The 21,597-nt window shown below is 41.7% G+C and overlaps 1 protein-coding gene across 1 annotated transcript in view; it reads right to left on the minus strand.

Annotated features, from left to right (window-relative positions):
- Positions 1–21,597, minus strand: part of LOC136322283 (contactin-associated protein-like 3) — a 74,625-nt gene that overhangs the window by 8,848 nt on the left and 44,180 nt on the right. The window contains 9 exon segments of the mRNA XM_066254375.1: positions 1,814–1,883; positions 2,055–2,288; positions 7,024–7,111; positions 7,797–7,930; positions 9,082–9,312; positions 9,870–9,989; positions 9,992–10,108; positions 12,532–12,750; positions 13,770–13,940. Of these exon segments, the coding sequence (XP_066110472.1) occupies positions 1,814–1,883; positions 2,055–2,288; positions 7,024–7,111; positions 7,797–7,930; positions 9,082–9,312; positions 9,870–9,989; positions 9,992–10,108; positions 12,532–12,750; positions 13,770–13,940 (1,384 nt within the window).

A 21,597-nucleotide genomic window follows, 5' to 3' on the forward strand; every position in this document is an offset into this window, starting at 1 on the left:
TTGCCATTGACATATAACCAGAAGCAATAAAGTTCCAAAGACCACATCTTTTATCATCAATTTGACTACTATTATCTTTCTTCTAACAAAAGGGCAACTAATGATATTTACAAATATTTGGACTTGAATTTCTATTTTGGAAATATTACTCATCATTTAAGATGATTTTTTAAATTAGCTTTTGCATTACGACAAAATCTACTCACTAAAAATAAATTAGAGTGATTTTAGATTAAGAGTTAATTTAAATTTTAACACAAAAGTATTCTTTAGATATGCATTATAAATAAGATTTTTGTTTGTTTGTTGATGGGGTTGTAAAATTGGGGTCATATGCTTCTTCATTCATTACAAAAATAAAGTGGTTGAGAAAGGAATTAAAATGTTAATATTATTATTACAGCCCTTTAAATGTCTGAACACTTCCTAATTGTCTGGAGAAAACTAGATGAATGTGGGCGATAAACAGATCCAATATAAGCAGGTGTGCAGCCCCCTGAACAGTGGGCACCCAGTCCATCACCCAGCTCTATGAGTAATTACCTTATTTTGGGTAGAAATGGAATGGAGAGCAGTTTACTTCTTCACCAAGGAGAGTTTGCAACTGACTTATATTTCAATAATGTAATTAACAAATTAAAATGTTATTTGAATGATGAGGGTATACTGAATATCCATTTTTGAACCAGACCCGAATAAATTCAGCTTCAGAGTATATATTTAAGATGCAATTCTCAGCCCTGGCGGGTTGGCTCAGCTGTAGAGTGTCAGCCTGGTGTGTGGATGTCCTGGGTTTGATTCCTGGTCAGGAAACACAGGAGAAGTGACCATCTGCTTCTCCACCCCTTCTTCTCTTGCTTCTCTCTCTCCACTGCCCCCCGCCCCTGCCAGCCATTGCTCAAATGGTTTGAGCAATTTGTTCTCCCCCTCCCCCCATGAATGGGAGTTGGAGCAACAGAGCAGCAGCCCCAAAAGGGCAGAACATTGCCCCCTAGTGGGCTTGCTGGATGGATCCCAGTTGGGGCACATGCGGGAGTCTGTCATTCTTACTCCCTGCCTCCCCTTCTCTCAATAATAATCATAATAAAGATGCAATTCTCTCATTATATATAGTCTTTTTTTGTTTTTTTGTTTTTTTGTTTTTAGGGAGGAGAGGGAGAGAGAGAGAAGAGAGACAGACAGAGAGAAAGGGGGGAAGGTGCTGGAAGCATCAACTCCCATATGTGCCTTGACCAGGCAAGCCCAGGGTTTTGAACCTGAGACCTCAGCATTTCCAGGTCGACGCTTTATCCACTGCACCACCACAGGTCAGGCCATATATAGTCTTCTAAGTTAAGATTAATACCAGAAATAGTTTTGTATCTTTATGTTAAGAAAAATAAGTTTTATATTTTTATGTTTAGAAAAATGCCAATTTGCATAGTTTAGGTGCTTCTCCCAATATATTTTTAATATTATTTTTAAATGTTTTGGGCTAATGGGCCCAGAAGTCCATGTTTATTTTGAATCACAAAGCTAAAAGTAAATGACAAAATCCTAGCTATATCTATCTCTGTATCTAAGATGATGTAGAGATAGTCTCCTGTGAATATTATAATGGCTATTTTCATATGAAAAACCTCATTGTACAGTTTGACAACTATCCTTTTAAAAGTGTTTAAACCATTTCCAGAGGTGCCAAATTACATCAAGAACACCAGCATATGAGGATGGCCTGTCTGACGCCTCCATCAGCGCGGACTCTCAGACACTTTCGGATTATGCTAAAGTGACAGCATCTCCGAAAACCAGGTGATTGGCGACCCTGTTATCTCCGATGACCGCGGAGCCACTTCGGTCCACAATGACGAAGGGCTCTCCCTCCTCTGTTGGTACAGAATGATCTACAGCAGGAAGAGTCAGAGTGCCGGAAGCCAGTGAAAAGCGCACTTTTATGAAATTCACAAACATCCGAAGGAAAAGCAGTCACTTGCAGCGGCAGACACGAACGCGCAGCAAGGAGGGGCACAGAAAGCTCAGCGGGGGAAGTGACCTAGCGGAGGAGTTCTGGAAACCTGGGGGCGGAGACGGTGGAAGACCAAGGGCGGGCGCTCCGAGCGCCGCCCCCGGGGCGCAGCGGGCCGCGGCCACGTGTCCGCTCACGGTGACTCGGGCGGCGCCGCGGGGGCGCAGGGCCATTTTCAGCGGAGTCGCAGGACCGAAGCGCACAGCCGACAGGCAGCCGGAGAAGCCGCGCGCGCCGGCTCGCAGCGTGTACGCATCCGTGTCTTTGTCCGCACCGGGAGGCTCTGTGGGCACAAGAGGGGGGGGATACAGCGCTAGGGCTCGGGGACGACGGGCGGGGACGCGCGAAGGGCATCGGCGCCGCAACCACAAACCGAACCTCCCTCCGAAGCCCTCCGCGTTCCCCCTAAGGGAGGACCGTCCAACAATCGCACCTGTAGCCTTGGTCAACGCCCTGCGGACTGGACTAAGTGCCCACCAGCTCCCGCAGCTCCCTGACTGCACTCGCGGGGACAGACCAGTGAAATCCGCGCCGCTTCATTTTTAAAATGATCATTAAAGTGTGTTAACAGGAATCCTGGCCAGTCATGGAGGTGGTTCCCTGGGTTTGGGCACAGCAGCGCTCTGGGGTTCGTTGCTACTGTAGGTCTGATCTCCTCCACATTCCTCAGAGAAGTAAGATTATACTAAAATTATCTTATTGTAACTGGGAACATAGCTTCATTGGTTATCATTAGTAAGAACATTGAAGAATGGGAAGAATAAGAACAGGCTCATTACAAGACAATGCTGAACCATTTTCCAAAAGCACATTAGAGTAACTTTATAATGATTGATTAGTCATAAACATTTGATTATTCATATTCCTTATTACATTGCAAGTGTTTTGAAGGCAGGTACAGTATATGTTTTCCTGCTAGGCATTTGAAATGTCCAATGAAGGATAAGTGCGTATCAGGGACCACCAAAAAGTTTTTAATAAATGGATAACAAGTGAGTCAAGGTAGCTAACAAGTACTGGTTAACTTGCCATAGTTTGGGACAATTCTCTTTGGAAAACGGATGGCTCCTTTCTGAGGAGCCATCTCCTAAGAGATTTCGTTATATTTCATTATAAGTTCATGAAACAAAGCTCACTACTCTCAAATCTGAATATAAAACTGTAGTCTTGTACAACTGGTCTGAGAGTAGCAGCAGAATTAGAACAGAAGCCATCTTAAAGTTATACAAAACATAAGAAGTTTTATTAGCCTTAGATCAAGATACATGCCTCTAGGTGCAGATGAAATGAATATTTATAATTTTATTAGACTAATTGCTTCAGGCTATAAATTCTTCATTGAAGAATTTTTATTTATTTATTATTATTTTTTAGCAAGAGAGAGAGAGAGACAGACAGACAGACAGGGAGGGAGAGAGATGAGAAGCATCAACTCATAGTTGCGGCACTTGAGTTGTTCATTGATTGCTTCTCATATGTGCCTTGACCAGGGGCTCAAGCCAGCGACCTTTGGGTTCAAGCTAGTGACCATGGGATCATATCAGTAATTCCACTTTCAAGCCAGTGGCCCCACACTCAAGCTGGTGAGCCTGCGCTCAAGCCAGATGAGCCCACACTCAAGCCAGTGGCCTCAGGGCTTCAAATATGGGACCTCAGCATCCTAGGTTGAAGCTTTATGCACTGCGCCATCATCACCAGTCAGGCACTGCTGAATTTCAATGTTGATTTTTATGGCCTAAGAGAGATGCTTTTGAATATATCATTCTTGAATAAAAACAATATCTTCAATTCCATGTTACTGTCCTCTGTATATTAACTTATAGGACAATAAATATTTATCATAAAATGGAACATTCTACCTTTTTATTAATATGATCCCTTTCATATAATGCAGTTTACTTCTTATACCATTTCCATTATCTTTTGCATATTTCTTTACAGACAAAAAAACCCCCACAAAACAAACAACTACTCAACTTTGAAGCTCAGTTGTCTTCAAACATAGTCATTTGTCAATTTCACTTTCCTGATGGTTACTTTCTACCTGTGTCACAGACATTTCTGAACATGCCTCAACTGTCATCAGAGTCAGACATTGGAGTCATTGAGGTCAGGAACCTATGTTTCCATCTGTGTGGTTTCATTGACCATATCTATCTTCATGGCTGGGATAAGAGTGCACACAGATACTTGTTCTGGCAGCAAAGGAGAGATCAGCTCGCTGGGGGCAGAGAAAACCATTACTCCACTCACAGACTACACACACTGCGCAGCTATGAGGGTTGCACAATCGAGACGATCAGCTCCTTGGAGTGGAGGTGGGGATGGAGGTGGAGGTGGAGGAGGATATAGGCAGGATAAATGGTGGTGGACGGAGACTTGAGCTGGGTTGGTGAACACACAATACAGTGTACAGACAATGTGCTGTAGAATTGTGCAACTGCAACCTCTATAATTTTGTTAACCAGTGTCACTCCTATAAATTCAAAATTAAAAAAAGAAACTATCGTTTGACCTGTGGTGGTGCATTGAATAAAGTGACCACCTGGAACGCTGAGGTCACCAGTTCAAAACCCTGCACTGGTCTGGTCAAGGCACTTACGAAAGTTGATGCTTCCTGCTCCTCCCTCCTTTCTCTCTCTCTCTCTCTCTCCTCTCTAAAATGAATTTAAAAAATTAAGAAAAAAAAGAAAGAAACTATCATTTGGGGCAGAGAGTAGAGTTCAATAACAGATAAAAATGGAAGCGAAGTCTTCGCACTTGACTGTTAAGAACAATTATAATACAGTTTGATTGACAGCCAAGGACAGGCCCTGTCCAACGCTCTATAAAACTCAACTTGGTCTGTGAACTTGAAGGAATCTCAGACTCTTTTCTATCTAAATGTACAACTGTTATTCTCATGATGGGTGAACATCAGGGAAGCAGTTTCTTTCATTTGTTTTTCCAGTTCTCTGTGGTTCTGTGTACTATGCCACTGTTTTAACAAGAACTTTAAAATGTGTTAATATCGATGATCATGTGGATGTCCAGGAATGTCTGAGAAACACACCAAAGCCACAGTTTGTAAGAGAGTAGGACACTCACGTCTACCACGGGCTGCGATAACTGTAAACATCTTTCAACACTTCAGGGAAAATGTTCTCATTCTTATTTCTGGGTTAGCTGCTCCCATCTCCTCGTGGTGGGGAGACCAGAACAGTGAGCCCTGGACAGACCTGCAGCACGAGCTGCCTCTCTGTCAGTGTGCCGTGCGGGCCACACTCTTTCTCCGCCTTGAAGGCACGATGACACCGCACAACCACCGCGGCAGCCTGATGCTGTTATTCACTCTGGCACCCTAAAATGATATCCTCACAGCACGGAATCCACTACTCTCCTGAATGCATCTTAAGCCAGTTCAGAGCTCTCAGGCTGTGCCACCCACATGGCTCATTTGTTTTCACCACTCACAGGAACACCCTGGGAGAGTGCTAGGGTTTGTGACATTTTCTTGTTCTAAATATATAAGAAGGCTTCATTCTATTGCTCATCATCTGTTTGAAAGATGAGAGAGTTTTAATAGTTACTATGCTTCTCTTTGAACATCTGTTCTGTACCTCCTCTAACACGCCCCAACTGGTGATGTCCCATGTACAGGGTGGAAGAGATGGCGAAAAAAATCAGTGTATAGATGGCTGGAAAGGTGATAGAGATTTCACTGGCTGCTTAGAACGAACAGAGCTGGATGAGTGTCAAGTCCCCAAGCAGGAGTAATAAACAGGCTGCAAGATGAGTGACACCAAGTAACAGTCAAATATCAATATAATGTGGAGTTCATATATGATCCCAAAGAAAAGAAACACCTTTCAAGTTTCTATATCAGTTTAATTCCTGGTGACAAGGGGAAAAATAAAAGCATAAAGAATATGAGGCTTTTGCCTGACCAGATGGTGGCGCAGTGGATAGAACATTCACCTGAGACGCTGAGGACCCAGGTGTGAAGCCCTGAAGTCGCCAGCTTGATTGCAGGCTCTCCAGCTTGAGTGTGAGATCATGAGATCTTTGACGACTCCATGGTTGCTGGCTTGAGCCCAAAGGTCACGGACTTGAGCCCAAGGTCACTGGTTTGAGCAAGGGGTCCCTAGCTCGGCTGAAGCCCCATAGTCAAGGCACATAAAAGAATGCAATTAATGAACAACTAAAGTGCCGCAACTATGAGTCGATGCTTCTCATCTCTCTCCCTTCCTGTCTGTCTGGCCCTGTCTCATCCTCTCTCTCTCTCTCTTTCTCTCTCAATCTCTTGTTTAAAAAAAAAAAGAGCCTGACATATGGTGGCGCAGTGGATCAAGCATCAACCTGGAATGCTTAGGTCGCCAGTTCAAAACCCTGGGCTTGCCTGGTGAAGGCACATATGGAAGTTGATGCTTCCTGCTTCTTCCTCTCTCTCTCTCTCTCTCTCTCTCTCTCTTCTCTAAAATGAATAAATAAAAATAATTTTTTAAAAAAGAGTCTGAGGCTTTTATGGAGAATAAGTGGTGGCCACAAGGAATGCCTGTGAGATATTTGGGCCTTGACTTCTCAAGAGGAGCTCAGAGCAGTAGCACATCTCCCCTCAACCCACAGGCTAAGCAGGGCCCAGGCCACAGCCCCATTTCCTGTATTGCTTCTTATCTTTAATAATGCAAATCAAGTTTTATCATTACATAATTTCTGTACTTGACCCCTGATGCTGTCTTCTTGAATTTCATCTTTTCTGATTTTTTTAGAAAAACGCAAAGTTTCATTGTACACGGCTGCCAAGTGGGGATCAGGGTAGGAGCATTTTTTAAGGATGGTCCTCCCTCACCTGGCAGACAGCACCTGGCTCATGGCTGTTCGTGCACTCCGACCAGGGAGTGGCCTTGACTTTGACTGTCACTTCTTGGAAGTCATGAGCATGACAAGGAGCCTCTCTCAGCGTGACAAGTGTTTCCTGTGTTTGGAATTGGACACATCCCCTTCACGCCATGGGGGTAACACTCTTTTTTGCCACTTACCTAAAATCGTCCCCAACGTGAGGGATTTGACAGCATTGAATTCTGTCCCTGATGAAAGGATGACTTGTCTCCTTGCGCTCCGGTTAACCTAGTAGATGTTCCATGAGAAGCGAACATCAAAATGGCGAGGAAGGAAAGCAAAGAAAGACCAACAGAAATGATCAAAGTATCACATGTTCCTGCTACCACAAAGGAGAAAACTATTATACAAACAATTTTTAGAATACCCCTATTTCTGCTTCTCCTAGTGCCTATCTCTTCTCGCCTATTTTTCTGCATGGTTTAAGTATCTATTATTGGTACAATCCACAAGCTTTTCCTTGTTTCAAAAGGAAATTTGTAACGAGCAGAAAACTTATTTCCCTGCAGATCGGTATATAAAGGTTACTCCTCAAAACCAGTGGTAATGTGAAGTTTCAATACTCTGATGGTTTTAAAATGCATTCCCACCTTAAGCAAGATCTTGCTTTTAATTTCTTCTTCTTTAATCCCATGGGAATTACCACGATGATACACTAGAAAGCCATTTCCCTACCAAGTAAAATGCCAATGAGCACAGCTTGGTATCTCATTTTGTCAAATATTAATAATAACCTTGACAGTCTCTTGCGAATCAAACATTGCTAAACAGAACAAAACACCTTGACTTAGGAAAGCACAGTGCTGAATGTGTATCTCTTTATTAGGATTTATTATCAACTTTTTGCTTTAGGTCTTACATTCTGAGCCCACAGTTTTGATCCCTGTGGCTCTTGTTAAATGTGCAGCCTTACCTCTACAGAGACCACTGCTGCTTCTCTGTGAATGTTCACCTGGTGAAGCTGCCCATCGGCCAGACTTTTACCACCAAAGTTGAAAACATCAGGCTCTTGGTGTCTGTCTAGCTTGTACCTGATCTGCAAACTTCCTAGAGATGAGAAAATGACATTTTTTCAATAAAATAAAATCTTATACAAACTGTTGAAACTGGTTCCAATATATGTTGTATTTTTATTTAAAGCGATATAAACCTATTGAGCACTTATTCAAGTGTACAAATAGTCTCTTTTCCTGGGATAGTGATTATTTTTGTGCTATTCTGGGACCAAATTCAGGATCTGGCTACACTATTTTAAGTCAAGACCCAATGGTCTTTTCAAAGTCCTTTCATTGCCTTAACAAAAGAAAAAGGTCTAACTAAGGCATATGGAAACTCTGAGCTAAGCTCAAGTTAATTATTCATATTATTAAGTGCTAACATCTCAAGCAATATTGCATGAGCATTCAGTTTCTATCACTTTTGTTAATGTGACATTTCAATGCATTTTAATGTGTACTGACATTTGCATAATTAATTTTTTTTGTACAGATTTCCCCCTAATGTTAGTGCAATAATCAAGACACTGAGAAAAGAGAAAAGATTTTGCTATAGTATCCGAATCTCCCCCTCATTGATGCGCCCTTGACCACAGAACTCCCAGACTACCTGTCCGTCAGGGACTGTGGAAGGCTTTTCTAGAAGTTTCTCCCCTGCTCTCCATAAACTGTGCTTAAAGCCTGGGTTTCCTCCGTGATTGGGAAGGGCTTGGAGAGCCCCCCATGGCCATGGGTTCGGTGAGTCTCATTCTGCTCTTTGTGTGTAGATATGACACAAATGACTGATTTCTTGACCGCTGACAGAAAAGAGCAGGCCTGTTCCTCTAATGCCTATGGATACTGGCTTTTCTATGGTTCAGCGTACTTCTTTACTTTGCTTAGGAGGAGGAAATATTTCCCACGTACAAAATGAGGTATTTCAGAGTGAACTGCAGCACTAACTTATTCACACAGAGAGAAAAGCTCTCCTGACAACAGCAAGGCACAGGTGCACGTTGAATGCATTTGTGGGAGAGAGGCACCTTAATCTAACCATCAAATGGGGTTACAATGAAAAGTAAACCCATTTCAGTAACGTGACAGCTGCAGGGCGTGCACCTGTGTGCCTGTGTTGCCTTGTTTGTAGTTTAGCCTGGAAGGGCCCCTCCTTATGCTCCTAACTTTCAAAACCAGCCTCCTTGTTGGTACAGCGAGGACACTCACCATTGGGGGTGAGGGTCACGGACATGTATTCTCCCTGGGAGGAGCTCACGTAGAGCAGTAAGCTGGGGGTCCCTGTGGTCCGGAAGCTCAGCGTGGCTGTTTCTCTGGTCAGTGTTAGACCCTCGTGCAGTGAAGGGACAGAGGAGCTGGAGTTCTCAGTGAACGTGGCGTTGTAACGTTCTTGGAAACTGTACAGAACTGACGAGCCGCTTCCAAAATACGCAGAGACCTCTGGGATGATACACATTTTCGTTATGTTAGCAATGTATTAGTGCTATACAAGTGCAAGGGTCTTTCTTTGTGCATATTAAAAGAATATCTCTAATCCTTAAATATATCAAAGAGAGAAAATAACAGAATTCTCTGCTGTGTTTTTTATTTATTTACAAATTTTAAGATTTAAGAAAAAGTATGGAAAAAAATAACTAATCCCTCAAATTTCCACAACCCAGGATTGGGTATCAGTATTTTATTACTGGCTTAGATTTACATAAAATTAAACGTCTAGTGTAAGTGTATAGTTAGAGGTGCTGCTCTCCTCGAGGCATTGGACTAGTGGTCCCCTGAGAGATCTAGAGAGAACCGACACCAGATCTAAATGGGGCGGCCACTGGCTTCTCAACAATATACCCATCCCTCCTCCCAAGTGAGACAGAGGGATTTGGGACACAAACAATTCTATTTCAGCTAACCGCCGAGTCTCACCACATCCATTCTTTACAGACACGATCTCCATAGTCTTCAAGTCTCCCGTCCTTTCCCTGTACCCTGCCTTCAGTCCCACTCACCATGCTCGCAGAAGGGCCCATCGTACGCAGAGAAGGCACAGTCGCAAGCAATGCCCCTGTGTTTCTCTCTGCAGCTCCCTCCATTGCGACACAGGTGTCCGTAGCTGCCACAGTGTCCTGACACCCTGGCTCCACTCCTGGTGTCCTTGTGGCTCTTTGTTCCAGGTCCAGGGCCTGCCCGTTCAGTTGCAGGGCCCGAATGCACCCCAGGAAGCCATGCTGTCTGGTGGCCGTCCCACCTACACGGAAACACAGCAAATGCAAACGCCTTCCTGGTCTCTCATTGGGGATTCCATCTCCACACCAAACAGAGGCCACACAGATAGTGCTAAAAAAAGTTATCTGATGAGGCTGGCAGGTGGTGGTGCAGTGTATAGAGCATCAATCTGGATGCTAAGGTTCTAGGTTCAAAACCCTAAGGTGGCCAGCTTGAGTGTGGGATCATTGACATGATCTCATGGTCACTGTGTTGAGCCCAAAGGTCGCTGGATTAAAGGTCAAGGTCTCTGAGTTGAGCCCACGGTTCCTGGCTTGAGCATGGGGTCACTGGCTCAGCTTGAGCCCCCTGGTCAAGGCACATATGAGAAGCAATCAATGAACAACTAAAAAAAAAGTGACACAACTACAAGTTGATGCTTCTCACCACTCTCCCTTCCTATCTGTCTGTCTCTCTCTTTCAAAAAAGAATCATCTGTTGAAAGTTTCATGAACAAAAAGAATATTGAAAACATTGGTTGGGATAAAATATTAAGAGACATCAAGTGGCACTAAATAAACAAAATATTTCTAAAGTTCAACTCGGTAAATATTTGTTTGAAAAATATTTCCAGTTATATTTATGTTTTTATATTCATTCCTTTATAAAGAACAAAATAAAGGCCATTGATCCTTTCTAAAATTTAGATCTAGAAAACATGTTGTGTATAATAGGGGTTACATAATTGAAACTCACTGCCGTATACAGGCACATATCTGTAATACTATATAACGTATAATTCAAATTTGTATGTATGTACAATACGAATCCCTACTTAGAGGAGCCCTCACTAATAAAGCTGTGGAAAGGAACTGAGGACAGAGAAAAGAAACAGAAGGAAGAAGAGGTGAAACCAAAGCCAGGGTGTTCTGACTCCGTATTGTGAGCTCTTAGGTCAGGTGGTGTGACAGGAACTGAATAATATATACCTCTCTCTGTTTCTATCCTGTCTTGTGTGAGCCTGTCCTCAGACACAGAGACACAGGTCTTGTTACCAGAGACAGTCAGGGAATGCCAGGGTGTCTCCCCCATGGGCCAAGATAGCATGGGGGGGGGGGTTTCTTACACTGAGCGTGCCAGAAGTTAGAAAGATAAATGGACAGGGGCCCAGTGGCACCAAAGGCTAAAAAGATGATGAAATAGGAAGTAAGCCCTCCCATCCCAATCCTACAAGAACCCAGGGCTTGCGCAGGAGTGTGGGATGGTCTCTGAGAGTGAAGCCCGTCACCCTCCCAGGTCGCGGTACCTGAACACCCCTCTTTCCTTTTGCACCAGCACTGGTCTCACAAGCCTGGCTTTCCTTGGGGCAGGCAGCCAGACCCGCGCTTCAGTGGCAGGGTCATCTGGAGGACAAGCTAAAAACAGATTTGGGGCTCATCCCCAGGGGGTCTGATTCAGTGGGCCTGGGATTGTTACCCCCAATCTGACTTTTCAACTAGTTTCTCAAGCTTTAGAAACATTATCCTAGTGGGAATGTCAATTTGAGGAAGATTTCCATGCAAAATCTGTGCCTAGAAATGTCAATAATTCATCCTCAGGCTTATATATCAGAAAATAAAATTGTTTAACTTGACCCACTGTTTGATGACTTAAAGCGAATCCTTGGCTCAGTACAAACTACCAAGTTTGAAGTTGAGTTTTATGGACACTATAGATATCCTCAGGCAAAGCAGACTGTGTGTTAAATTGTGATTTATATCAGTTTTTAATTGGACTGTGTCCTTATTCTCTTTCAGATACATGAGAAATGACCAAATGAGAGATACTTTGTTAATCTGGTTAGTTTCCAAATTAGAATAGAGTTAGTTGTCTAAAAAGTCATGTAGCAAAGCTTAATTATCCTTTTGGGAAAAATAATAAGAAAAAAATAAGCAAGTTCATTAAAAGGAAGACTTCCACTACCCAGAGCTTTGATCTTCAAAGCAGGGAGGGCAAGAAGAAAGTCAGTCCTTGCTCTGAACTTGGCACTGGCAAGAAGAGCAGCAGGGGGAGCACCGGACTGGGAGGAGCTGGGCTCCGGCTGAGGGTCCTGCTGAGCACAGACACAGAGGGCTGCCTCTGCTGACGTGGTTTCCCTCCTGTGGTCTGTTTTTGTGGGACACTGGAAAATTGTATCCAAATTACATGGTGGGCTTTCTAACCCTGAGAGTGAAATGGGAAAATGACTAAATATTGCTAATAGTTTTTGAAATGGTATTGATGAGAAGTAACTGAAACAAACACAAATCATCTATGGTATCAAGTGCAAGCTTGGCGATCAGTTCAAATACTAAACGAGCTCTTGGTACATGGTGCCGATAGTTGCAGTTGTTTGAACTTGGTATTATTATTCTTTTTACAGCTATGCTTTTCTCCTGGTCCTTGTCTGTTCGCAGGACAGCTTGGCTGTACACCAGCGGCACTCACCCACAAAGAGCTGGCTGTTGAGCTGCAGGCGGCTGTGCCCATCCACAGGGGCGGGCTGGGTCTTGCTAGGGAGCTGATCTACTTGAAGCCATGCTTCCTTGACGTTTCTCTCCGCCCTCACGTGGTGCCACCGATTGTCATTAAAGGGAGTGGAAGACCTCACCGTGACTTCACAAGGCCCATTCCCCACATCAAAGGAAAAGGTCACTTCTGCAGGAGCTGGAGATACAGGTGTAAGAGGTGCTCAAGTTAACTCAAAGGGGAGAAACTTTAGTCTGGAGCAGACATGAAAAAGGCACCATGACAATATGCTCTTTAGGAAAGCAGACCATGACAATGATGCAGACAGATGTCACTCCGAGTTGTCTAGGAGGGCAGAATAAAGCTGTATCCGGAGAAGAAAACACCAAGCTGTTTTTAACATAATCTTCCTTAGAGTTTACTATTCCTCTGGCTAAGCCCTGAGTATCAGATATACTTACAGAAAGAACACTAACATATTATCTGGCTTCATCTGTATAAGTGACTTTATTTCAAAGCACTATGTGAAATACTGATACTAAGTAACGGAGCTCCGCAAACATGAATAAACAATGTGACCTGCCTGACTGGGAGGTGGCACAGTGGGTAGAGCATTGACCTGGGACACTGAGGACCCAGGTTCGAAATCAGAGGTCACTGGCTTGATCGTAGGATCGTAGACATGATGCCACGGTCACTTGCTTGAGCCCAAAGGTTGCTGGCTTGAAGCCCAAGGTTGCTGGCGTGAGCAAGGAGTCACTCGGTCTGCAGTAGTCCCCGGTCAAGGCACATATTGATATGAGAAAGCAATCAATGAACCACTAAGGTGCCACAACTACGAGCTGATGCTTCTTATCTGTCTCCCTTCCTGTCTGTCTGTCTCTTTCTCTCTCAAAAAACAGACAAATGAACAAACAAAACAATGTGACTAGTCAATTAAGTCAAATAATTTTTTAATTTAGTTAACAGTTATTTGACTAGTTTGGTTTAATGTCTTGATTGCACATAGAGTTAAGGCAGCAGAAAATTGTATAGATAATTATAGTTCCTAATCATTGCTCTATTCCTCTATTAAAAACAGTTACTGAAAATCATAGATTGTTAGTATTTAATAAAGAAATATGCCTGACAAAGGAAGCACGGTAGTACATTGGAAAGTAGGTTACAAAGGGAGACTGCTGAGCGCCCAGTGGCTCTGCCCAGAGTGGGTGACTCACCGCGAAGCTCGAGCCGGATGAAGTCTGTGATCCCCAGGTTCTCTACAAACACCCCAGAGGAAGCCGTCGTCTTGAAAAAGAAAGATATGTCAGCACTAAACTCTCCTCGGAACGTAGGAAAATGAAGGTAAGAGGTCTCTGTATTGAAGGAAGCTGAATTCCAAAATGAATCTATTCAGAAAAAGAAAAAAAAAAAGTGAAAATAATAATGAAACAAAACAAATAATTACATTTTATATGCCTAGCTGTTTTTCTTTTATCATTCAATGAATTAATTATCTATGTAGCCATGACATGAATGTACAAATAGTGATTATTTCAAGGATTAATCTGGACCTCTGCAACTGAGTGGAGGGATAATCACTTGGGAAATGGCTTATGTTTTTTTCAAAACAATATTACTTTTTAAGTTAATATAGGAAAAATGGACTTTTTAGGGACATACAGTTATATAAATTTTAATACAAGCCCAGATTTGTGTAACCATCACCAAAATCCGGATAAAGGGCCGTTCCACCCGCAGCTCACCCTCTGGCTCCTCCCCTACTGTCACACCCTCCCCCCATCTCAGGCTCTGGCTACTGTGATCTAGAGTCTAGTCTCTACTCGCATAGGTTTGCCTCTTCCAAATGTCCCATGAGTGGAGCAGGCTGTAGGTAACCTCTGCCACTGGCATTCTGCACTCCGCATAAAGCCTCTGAGATTCATCCAGGTGGTGCGTGTTGCTGTCCTTTCCATTTTCCTGCTCTGTCGCAGTCCACCTGGTGGACATGCCACCATTCATCTGTCCACATCTAAGAGCACTGGGGTCGTTTACAGATTTGGTCAGTTACAAATAAAGCTGCTACAAATATCTATCTAAAGGTCTTTATGTGAACATAAGTTCATTTTCTTAAGGCAGTGAATTTTAACTGGTGTGCCGCAAGAGTTTTTAACACATGCATTACCTGGTGACTTAGTCAGAGGCACTGACCCCTATTCCCTGAGACTGTCAAATAAAAAACGAAAGCAGCCAACACAACAATAGCCTTCTGGAGTGAATGGGTCAAAATTATACCTATACTTTTTGTCAGATTGGCAAACAACAACAACAACATATTTTTTGGTGTGCCACAGCATTTTAGTAATTAATTTGCGTGCCATGAGATGAAAAGGATTAAAAATGACTGCTGTAAGGTAAATATCCAGGAATATTCCTGGATCATATGATAAGTACGTGTTTAAACTTGTAAGAAACTTCCAAACATGCTGAGGATAGCTCAGCTGGTCCAAGTATTGGCCCTGGAGCTGAGGATAGCTTGGTTGTTCTGAGAATCAGCCCCAGACAGGGGTTGCTGGGTGAATCCCAGTCAGGGCACATGTGGGAGTCTGCCCATGTATCATGAGAGAAGAAAGAAAGAAAGAAAGAAAGAAAGAAAGAAAGAAAGAAAGAAAGAAAGAAAGAAAGAAAGAAAGAAAGAAAGAAAGAAAGAAAGAAAGAAAGAGGAAGGGAGGGGAGGGGTGGGGAGGGAGGGAGGGAGGGAGGGAAGAAGGAAGGAAAGAGAAGAAAGAAACTGCCAAACAGTTTTCCACAGTGGCTGGTCCTTTTTAAACTCCCACCTACAATGTGCAAGAGATCCAATTGTCTCCTGTGGTCACCAGCATGGGTATTGGTAGTATTTTTATATTTTAGTTTAGCAGTTCAAATTGATGTGAAGTGGTATCTCATGGTGTTTTTAATTTTCTTCCCTATCAGCTGATGATGTTTAGCATTTCATGTTCTTATTTGCCATTCTTATACCCTCTTTGGTGAAGTATCTATTCAACTTGGGGGAGAATTGACATCTTTCCTATGTTGTCTTAGACTTTTTGATTCCTTTCTTCAGCATTTGGTACATGTTTTTGTTAGCTGTCTGCCTAAATATCATAACTTTTGGAGTTATTAAAATGATAGTCTTGCATATTTTGGTTTCCAGTTATACATTGCTAGCATATATGATCAATTTCTGTGTTGGCCTTGTTATCCTTTAATCATATAAAGCTCATTTATTGGTTCTGGTAGGTTTTTTTTTGTTTGTTTGTTTTTTGGTATATTCCTTGAGATTTTCTATGTAAACAATCGTGCATGTATCTGTGAATAAAGCTTTCTTGCTTTCCAATCTGTATGCACTATTTCCTTTCTTCTTTGTTTTTGTGTGACAGAGACAGAGAAAGACAGAGAGAGAAACAGATAGGGACAGACAGACAGGAACAGAGAGAGATGAGAAGCATCAATTTTTCGTTGCGGCACCTTAGTTGTTCATTGATTGCTTTCTCATATGTGCCTTGACAGGGGGCTACTGCAGACCGAGTGAACCCTTGCTCTAGCCAGCAACCTTGGGCTCAAGCTGGTGAGCCTTGCTCAAACCAGATTAGCCTGCACTCAAGCTGGTGACCTTGGGGTTTCAAACCAGGGTCCTCCGCATCCCAGTCTGACACTCTATCCACTGCACTGCCTGGCCAGGCGCACTATATTCTTTCTTATATCACTGCACTTGCTAGGACTTCCAGTGTGATAGAAGTTGTTGAATAGAAGTGGTGAGATTGGATATACATATTTTGTTCCCAGTTTTAGGGGGAAAGCATTCAATTTTTCACCCATAAATATGTTGCTAGCTGTTTTTGTATAGATACCATTTATTAGGCTGACGACATCCCCTTTTATTCCTAGTTTGCTATGAATTTTATTGTGAATGCTATTATGATGAATCTATGTTGAATTTATCATAATTGAAATTATGTTGATAGCAATTCACGTAGAAAATGCATGTGGTGTGACTTTTATCTTTAGACTATTAATAAAGTTCATGATGATGATTAATTTTCAAATATGGGATCAGCTTGGCATCCTGGTATAAAATTTGGCTGGTGATTCTTTTAATAGTCCTAGATAATTTGCTAAAATCCTCATTTGTAATTATCTTTTTTGATTCTTTTAATAGTCCTAGATAATTTGCTAAAATCCTCATTTGTAATTATCTTTTTTTCTTTCTTTCTTTTTTGTTTGTTTTTTGCATTTTCTTTGTCTAGTTTGGTTATCAGGGCATTGTTTCCTCATTAGTTGGAAAAAATTTCGTCTTTTATTTTCTGGGAGAGATTGTGTGGATATGGTGCTATTTCTTCTCTTGTAGAATTCATCAGTGAAACCACTGCAATCTGGATTTTTTTTCCCCAGAAGGTTTTTAGTTACAAATTCAATTCCGTTAAAACTTTTAGGTCTATCACTGTTGTTTGTTTCATCACGAGTAAGTTTTTGTACTTAATTTTCAAGGAATTGGTCCATTTCATCTATGTTTTAGAATTTGTGTTTGTAAAGCTGTTTGATGTATATTCTCATTATACTGTTGATGTCTGTGGGGTCTGTAGCGATATCCCAACTTTCATTCTCGTATCAGTAATTTTTATCTACTCTCTTTTTAAAAGCTTTTCCAGAGGTTTATCAATCTCATTGGTTTTTTAAAAGAATCATTGTGTCTTTAACTTCTATTGATTCTGCTTTTAATTGATATTTGTTCTCAATCATTTTCTTCTTCTGCTTGCTTTTGATTACTTTTTCTAGTTTTTTTTGGTGAAAGCGTAAATTATTGAACTGAGATTTTTTTCTTTTGCAATATAAGCATTTAATACTATAAATATCCCTATAAGGGCTGCTATACCTCCATTCGACCAATTTTTGTTTTGTGACAGAGACAGACAGAAGGACAAATAGAGACAGACAAGAAGGGAGAGAGATGAGAAGCATCAATTTTTCATTGTGGTACCATAGTCTCATTAGTTGTTCATTGATTGCTTTCTCATATATATGTGCCTTGAACAGGGTGGGGGGAGGGTTACACCAGAGCAAATGATGCCTTGCTCAAGCCAGAGACACTGGGCTCAAGTCGGTGACCTTGGGCTTCAAGACAGCAACCATGGGGTCATGTCTATGATCCCATGCTCAAGCCAGCAACGTCACACTGAAGCTGGTGAGCCCATGCTCAAGCTGGACGAGCCCATGCTTTAGTCAGTGACCTTGGGGTTTCAAACCTGGTATATCCGATCAATTTTGATATATTGTATTTTCATTTTTATTCAGTTCCATATATTTTATATCTGTTGAGACCTTGACTCATGTATTATTTAACACCTTGGTGTTTAATTTTTAAGTATTTGAAGGCTTTCTCATTACCTTTCCTATTTATTTCTAGTTTAATTCGTGTCAGAGAGTGTGTTTTGTATGATTTAAATTATTTAATATTTGCTAAAGTTTGTTTTATGACACAAGATACAGTGTTTCTAGGTTAAAGACCTATGTGCATTTGAAGGAAGTATCTTGTGCTCTTGGTAGAGAGTTCTATAAATGCCAATTAGATTCATCTGGTTTGTGGTAAAGTCTGGTCTTCTAAATCCTTGCAGATTTTCCTCGTTAGTTCCACAGGTTAATAAAAGAGAAGTAGTGAATTCTCTAATTATATTATAGATTTGTCTGTTTCTTCTTTACCTCCTGTCAGTTTTTGCTTTATGTATTTTGAAGCTCCATTATTAACATACACATTTAAGATTCACATGTCTTCTTGGTCCCATTTTTGTATCTCTTAATTTGCTTTCAAGCAAAGATTTTAATTTAGAAACACCAGCTTTCTTTTAACTAGTGTTTGTGTAGTATGTCTTTTCATCCTTGTAATTATTATGTAATTATATTTGAAGTGAGCTTCTTATATATAGCACATAGTTGAGCCATAACAATCTGTCTTTTAATTGGTCTGTTTAGACCATTTATCTTAAATACAAATGTTGATGTGTATTTAAGCTTTAGATCTATCATTTTATTATTTTTTCCTGTTTTTTCTAGTTTTTGTTCTCCTGTTTCCTCTTTCCTGTCTGCATTTGGCTTAAACATTTTTTTAGTATTCTATTTTTATTTCTCTGTAGTGGTTTCTTTATTGCTTGTTCTAGGAATTACGACATATGTATTCTTACCTTTTCAGTCTTCTTAGGCTCTTTATCCTTAACTATTTCAGGTGATATGTAAACACCTCACCAGCCATTTTGTTCTTTTAGCCGGTCCACTTTACATTGTTGCAGCATATTACATCTACATAAATTAAAAACCCTATAAGATGATGTATTTTTTTTCTTTCAATCCTCAAATCTATTTAAAATAGCTCAATAAGAGAATGGTCTGTTTAATCTACTCAGATACTTACCATTTCTAATGCTGATTTTTTTTATTCTTGATGTCTCAAATTTCCTTCTGATGTCATTTCCCTTCTGTTTGAAAAACTTCCTTTAGAAATTCTTTTAAAGCAGGTCTCTGGCAATGAATGTTTTTAGTTTTCCTTCATCTGAGAATTGCCTCATGTGACCTTCATTCCTGAAAGATATTTTTGCTGAATATGGAATTCTGGACTGACAATATTTTCAGCACTTGAGAAGTGTTTTGCCAGTTCCTCTGGTTTTCACATTTCTGGTGAGAAATTCATTGTCATATGAACTGGTGTTTCTCTATATATAATGCATCCTATGCTCTCTGGCTGATTTTCTCATTGTTTATAGTTTACAACAGTTTGCTTATATTGTGTCTGGACATGAATTTTTTGAGTTTATACTGTTTCAGGTTTATTCAACTACCTGTCTTTTGCAAAACTTAGAAAGTTTCTAACCATTAATTTTTCAAATACTTCTTCAGCTCTGTACTCTTTCCTGTCTTCTTCTGGAAATTCAACTGTATGAATGTTAAATCTTTTATTATTATGTCCCTTAGGCCTTGTTCATTTCATTTCAATTTATTTTCTTTTTTTCTAACTGGATACTTTATCTTCAAGATCATCGGCTATTTCATCTCAACTCTGACATGTAGCCCATCCTGTGTATTTTCTACTTGTTCCTGGACTTCCAGTTCTACACTTCATTTAACTCTTCTCTATGTATCCTATTTCTTTGCTGAAATGTCCTCTTTTTCGATTCGTCTTAGAAGTGCTTATGATTACTTGTTAGAATGTTTGTGTAATAGCCATCTTAAAGTTTTTTTTCAGATCATTCTAACCTCTGTGATATTGAAATTAGTACCTGTTGATTATCTTTTCCTATGCAAGCTCAGGTTTTTCTGGTTCTTTGTATGGTAACTAATTTTGGATTACTTTCTAGATATCTTAAATATTATGTTAACCAATTCTGGGCTTTGTTTAACTTTTATGAAGCATGTTGACATTTTTCTTTTTTCTTTCTTTCCTTTTTTTTTTTTTTTTTGGCAGGCACTTGGTCTGGTTATGATCTAGCACTGCATCTGACCTGCCTGCAGTGGGTCATGACGCTAATGACAAGCCAGTGTTCAAGGAGTTTTCAGGGCTCTTCAGATCTGCCTCACTCGTGCGCTACTCAGTGGCAAGTCTGGGTCCTGGGTGTAGCCTCTTAGTTCAGTTCTCAACTTCTTTGGTCTATATTTACAGTAAAACCCATGCATGTGCATCTCTGAGGGGAGCCCCAGACTTCATAAACAACCAGTGGCCCTGCTTCCCTAAGCAGTTCGCTCCCTGTGCTCTTTCAGCTACTCACTGGGTCCCTGTTGCTGTCTTCTCAACTAGAAAACAGCCCTATTGCCCTCTCTTAGGCACTTCTGCAACTGTACCCATGTTTATTGCCAAGTGACGGTTGAACAGAAAAAGAACACAGAAGTCGCATGAGTCTGACCCCAGTTTTGGAGCCATGGCCGCCATGTTCAAAGGAGAAGCCTTCTTTTCTCACAGGTTTGTACTATGGGCTCCCGAGGCAGCCTCTGTCACTATTGCCAGAGGACCAGCTGGTGTCTGAGGCTTCAGAAAACAGAGGAAAGGGAGTAAATGTGATTTGTGCACTCCCTGTGAGAGAGGAGTTCCCTGTACCATCCTCCAGCCAGGACTCCAGGGCTGCTTCTGCAGCTCTTTCTCTCTGTGACCCAGAGCCCTATCTAGGCCCTCTGAGATGCTGGAGGGATAATACATGGTGACTCCTGGTTTCTCTTCCTGCTACAAGTTGCTGTCCGGAGTCCTGAGATAACTGCCTCATGCATCTGCCCAGGTTGTATGTGAGCTGTGGGACAGATGTTTATCCAGAAACAGGAATGTGCTCTGCATTTTTATGCACAAGTAAGACAAACACGTCTTCATTCCATTGTCTGTCAGGGTATATTAATGTGCTCTACATTCTGACTAGGCACATCTCGATATTTTTATTCTCTGAAATGAGAAACTCTTACTTTTATTCAACAGCAAGGTTCAGAAGTGCCAGGATTTTCTCACATGCCACCTCTCCCCCTAGGCCTCCCCAGGAAGATATAGCTCCACTGACAGCCCTCCTGCATGGCCCCACGGGGCTCAGAGGAGAGCACCAGCCAGCATGGCCTGGGCGTCACTGACACTGGCCCCTCCTCTTATGTGAGCACCCCTGGAAGGGTTGGGGCAGAGGACTGATGTGGCGGCTGGATGTCACTCCTGCTGGCTGCTGTGTACAGTAGCATCTCAGTGGGCCATGGCAGGAGCTGTCTGACCAGCTCTGGGGCCACGGCAACAATCAAGCATGGGTAGCGATGGAGGTGGATAATGGATCATTTAAAAAATTGAAGCAATTAAGATGTGGGTCATGAGGAAGAAAAGAGGAGTCCTTAGTGGCTGTAATGTTTTCAGGCTAAGGAGCAACTGAATAATGGGGCTGTCATGCACTGAGTTATGGAGACATCTCTGTTTTTTCTTTTCATTTTTTTGAAATGTGCAGAATAGCTGGTTAGAGCCAGGGCCTGGAGTTCAGGGAGACAGGGTCTGAGGTATAGACGTGGGGTCACTGCCACTACTGTGGT

Source organism: Saccopteryx bilineata, chromosome 2 (assembly GCF_036850765.1).
Source record: "Saccopteryx bilineata isolate mSacBil1 chromosome 2, mSacBil1_pri_phased_curated, whole genome shotgun sequence".
Taxonomy (NCBI): domain Eukaryota; kingdom Metazoa; phylum Chordata; class Mammalia; order Chiroptera; family Emballonuridae; genus Saccopteryx; species Saccopteryx bilineata.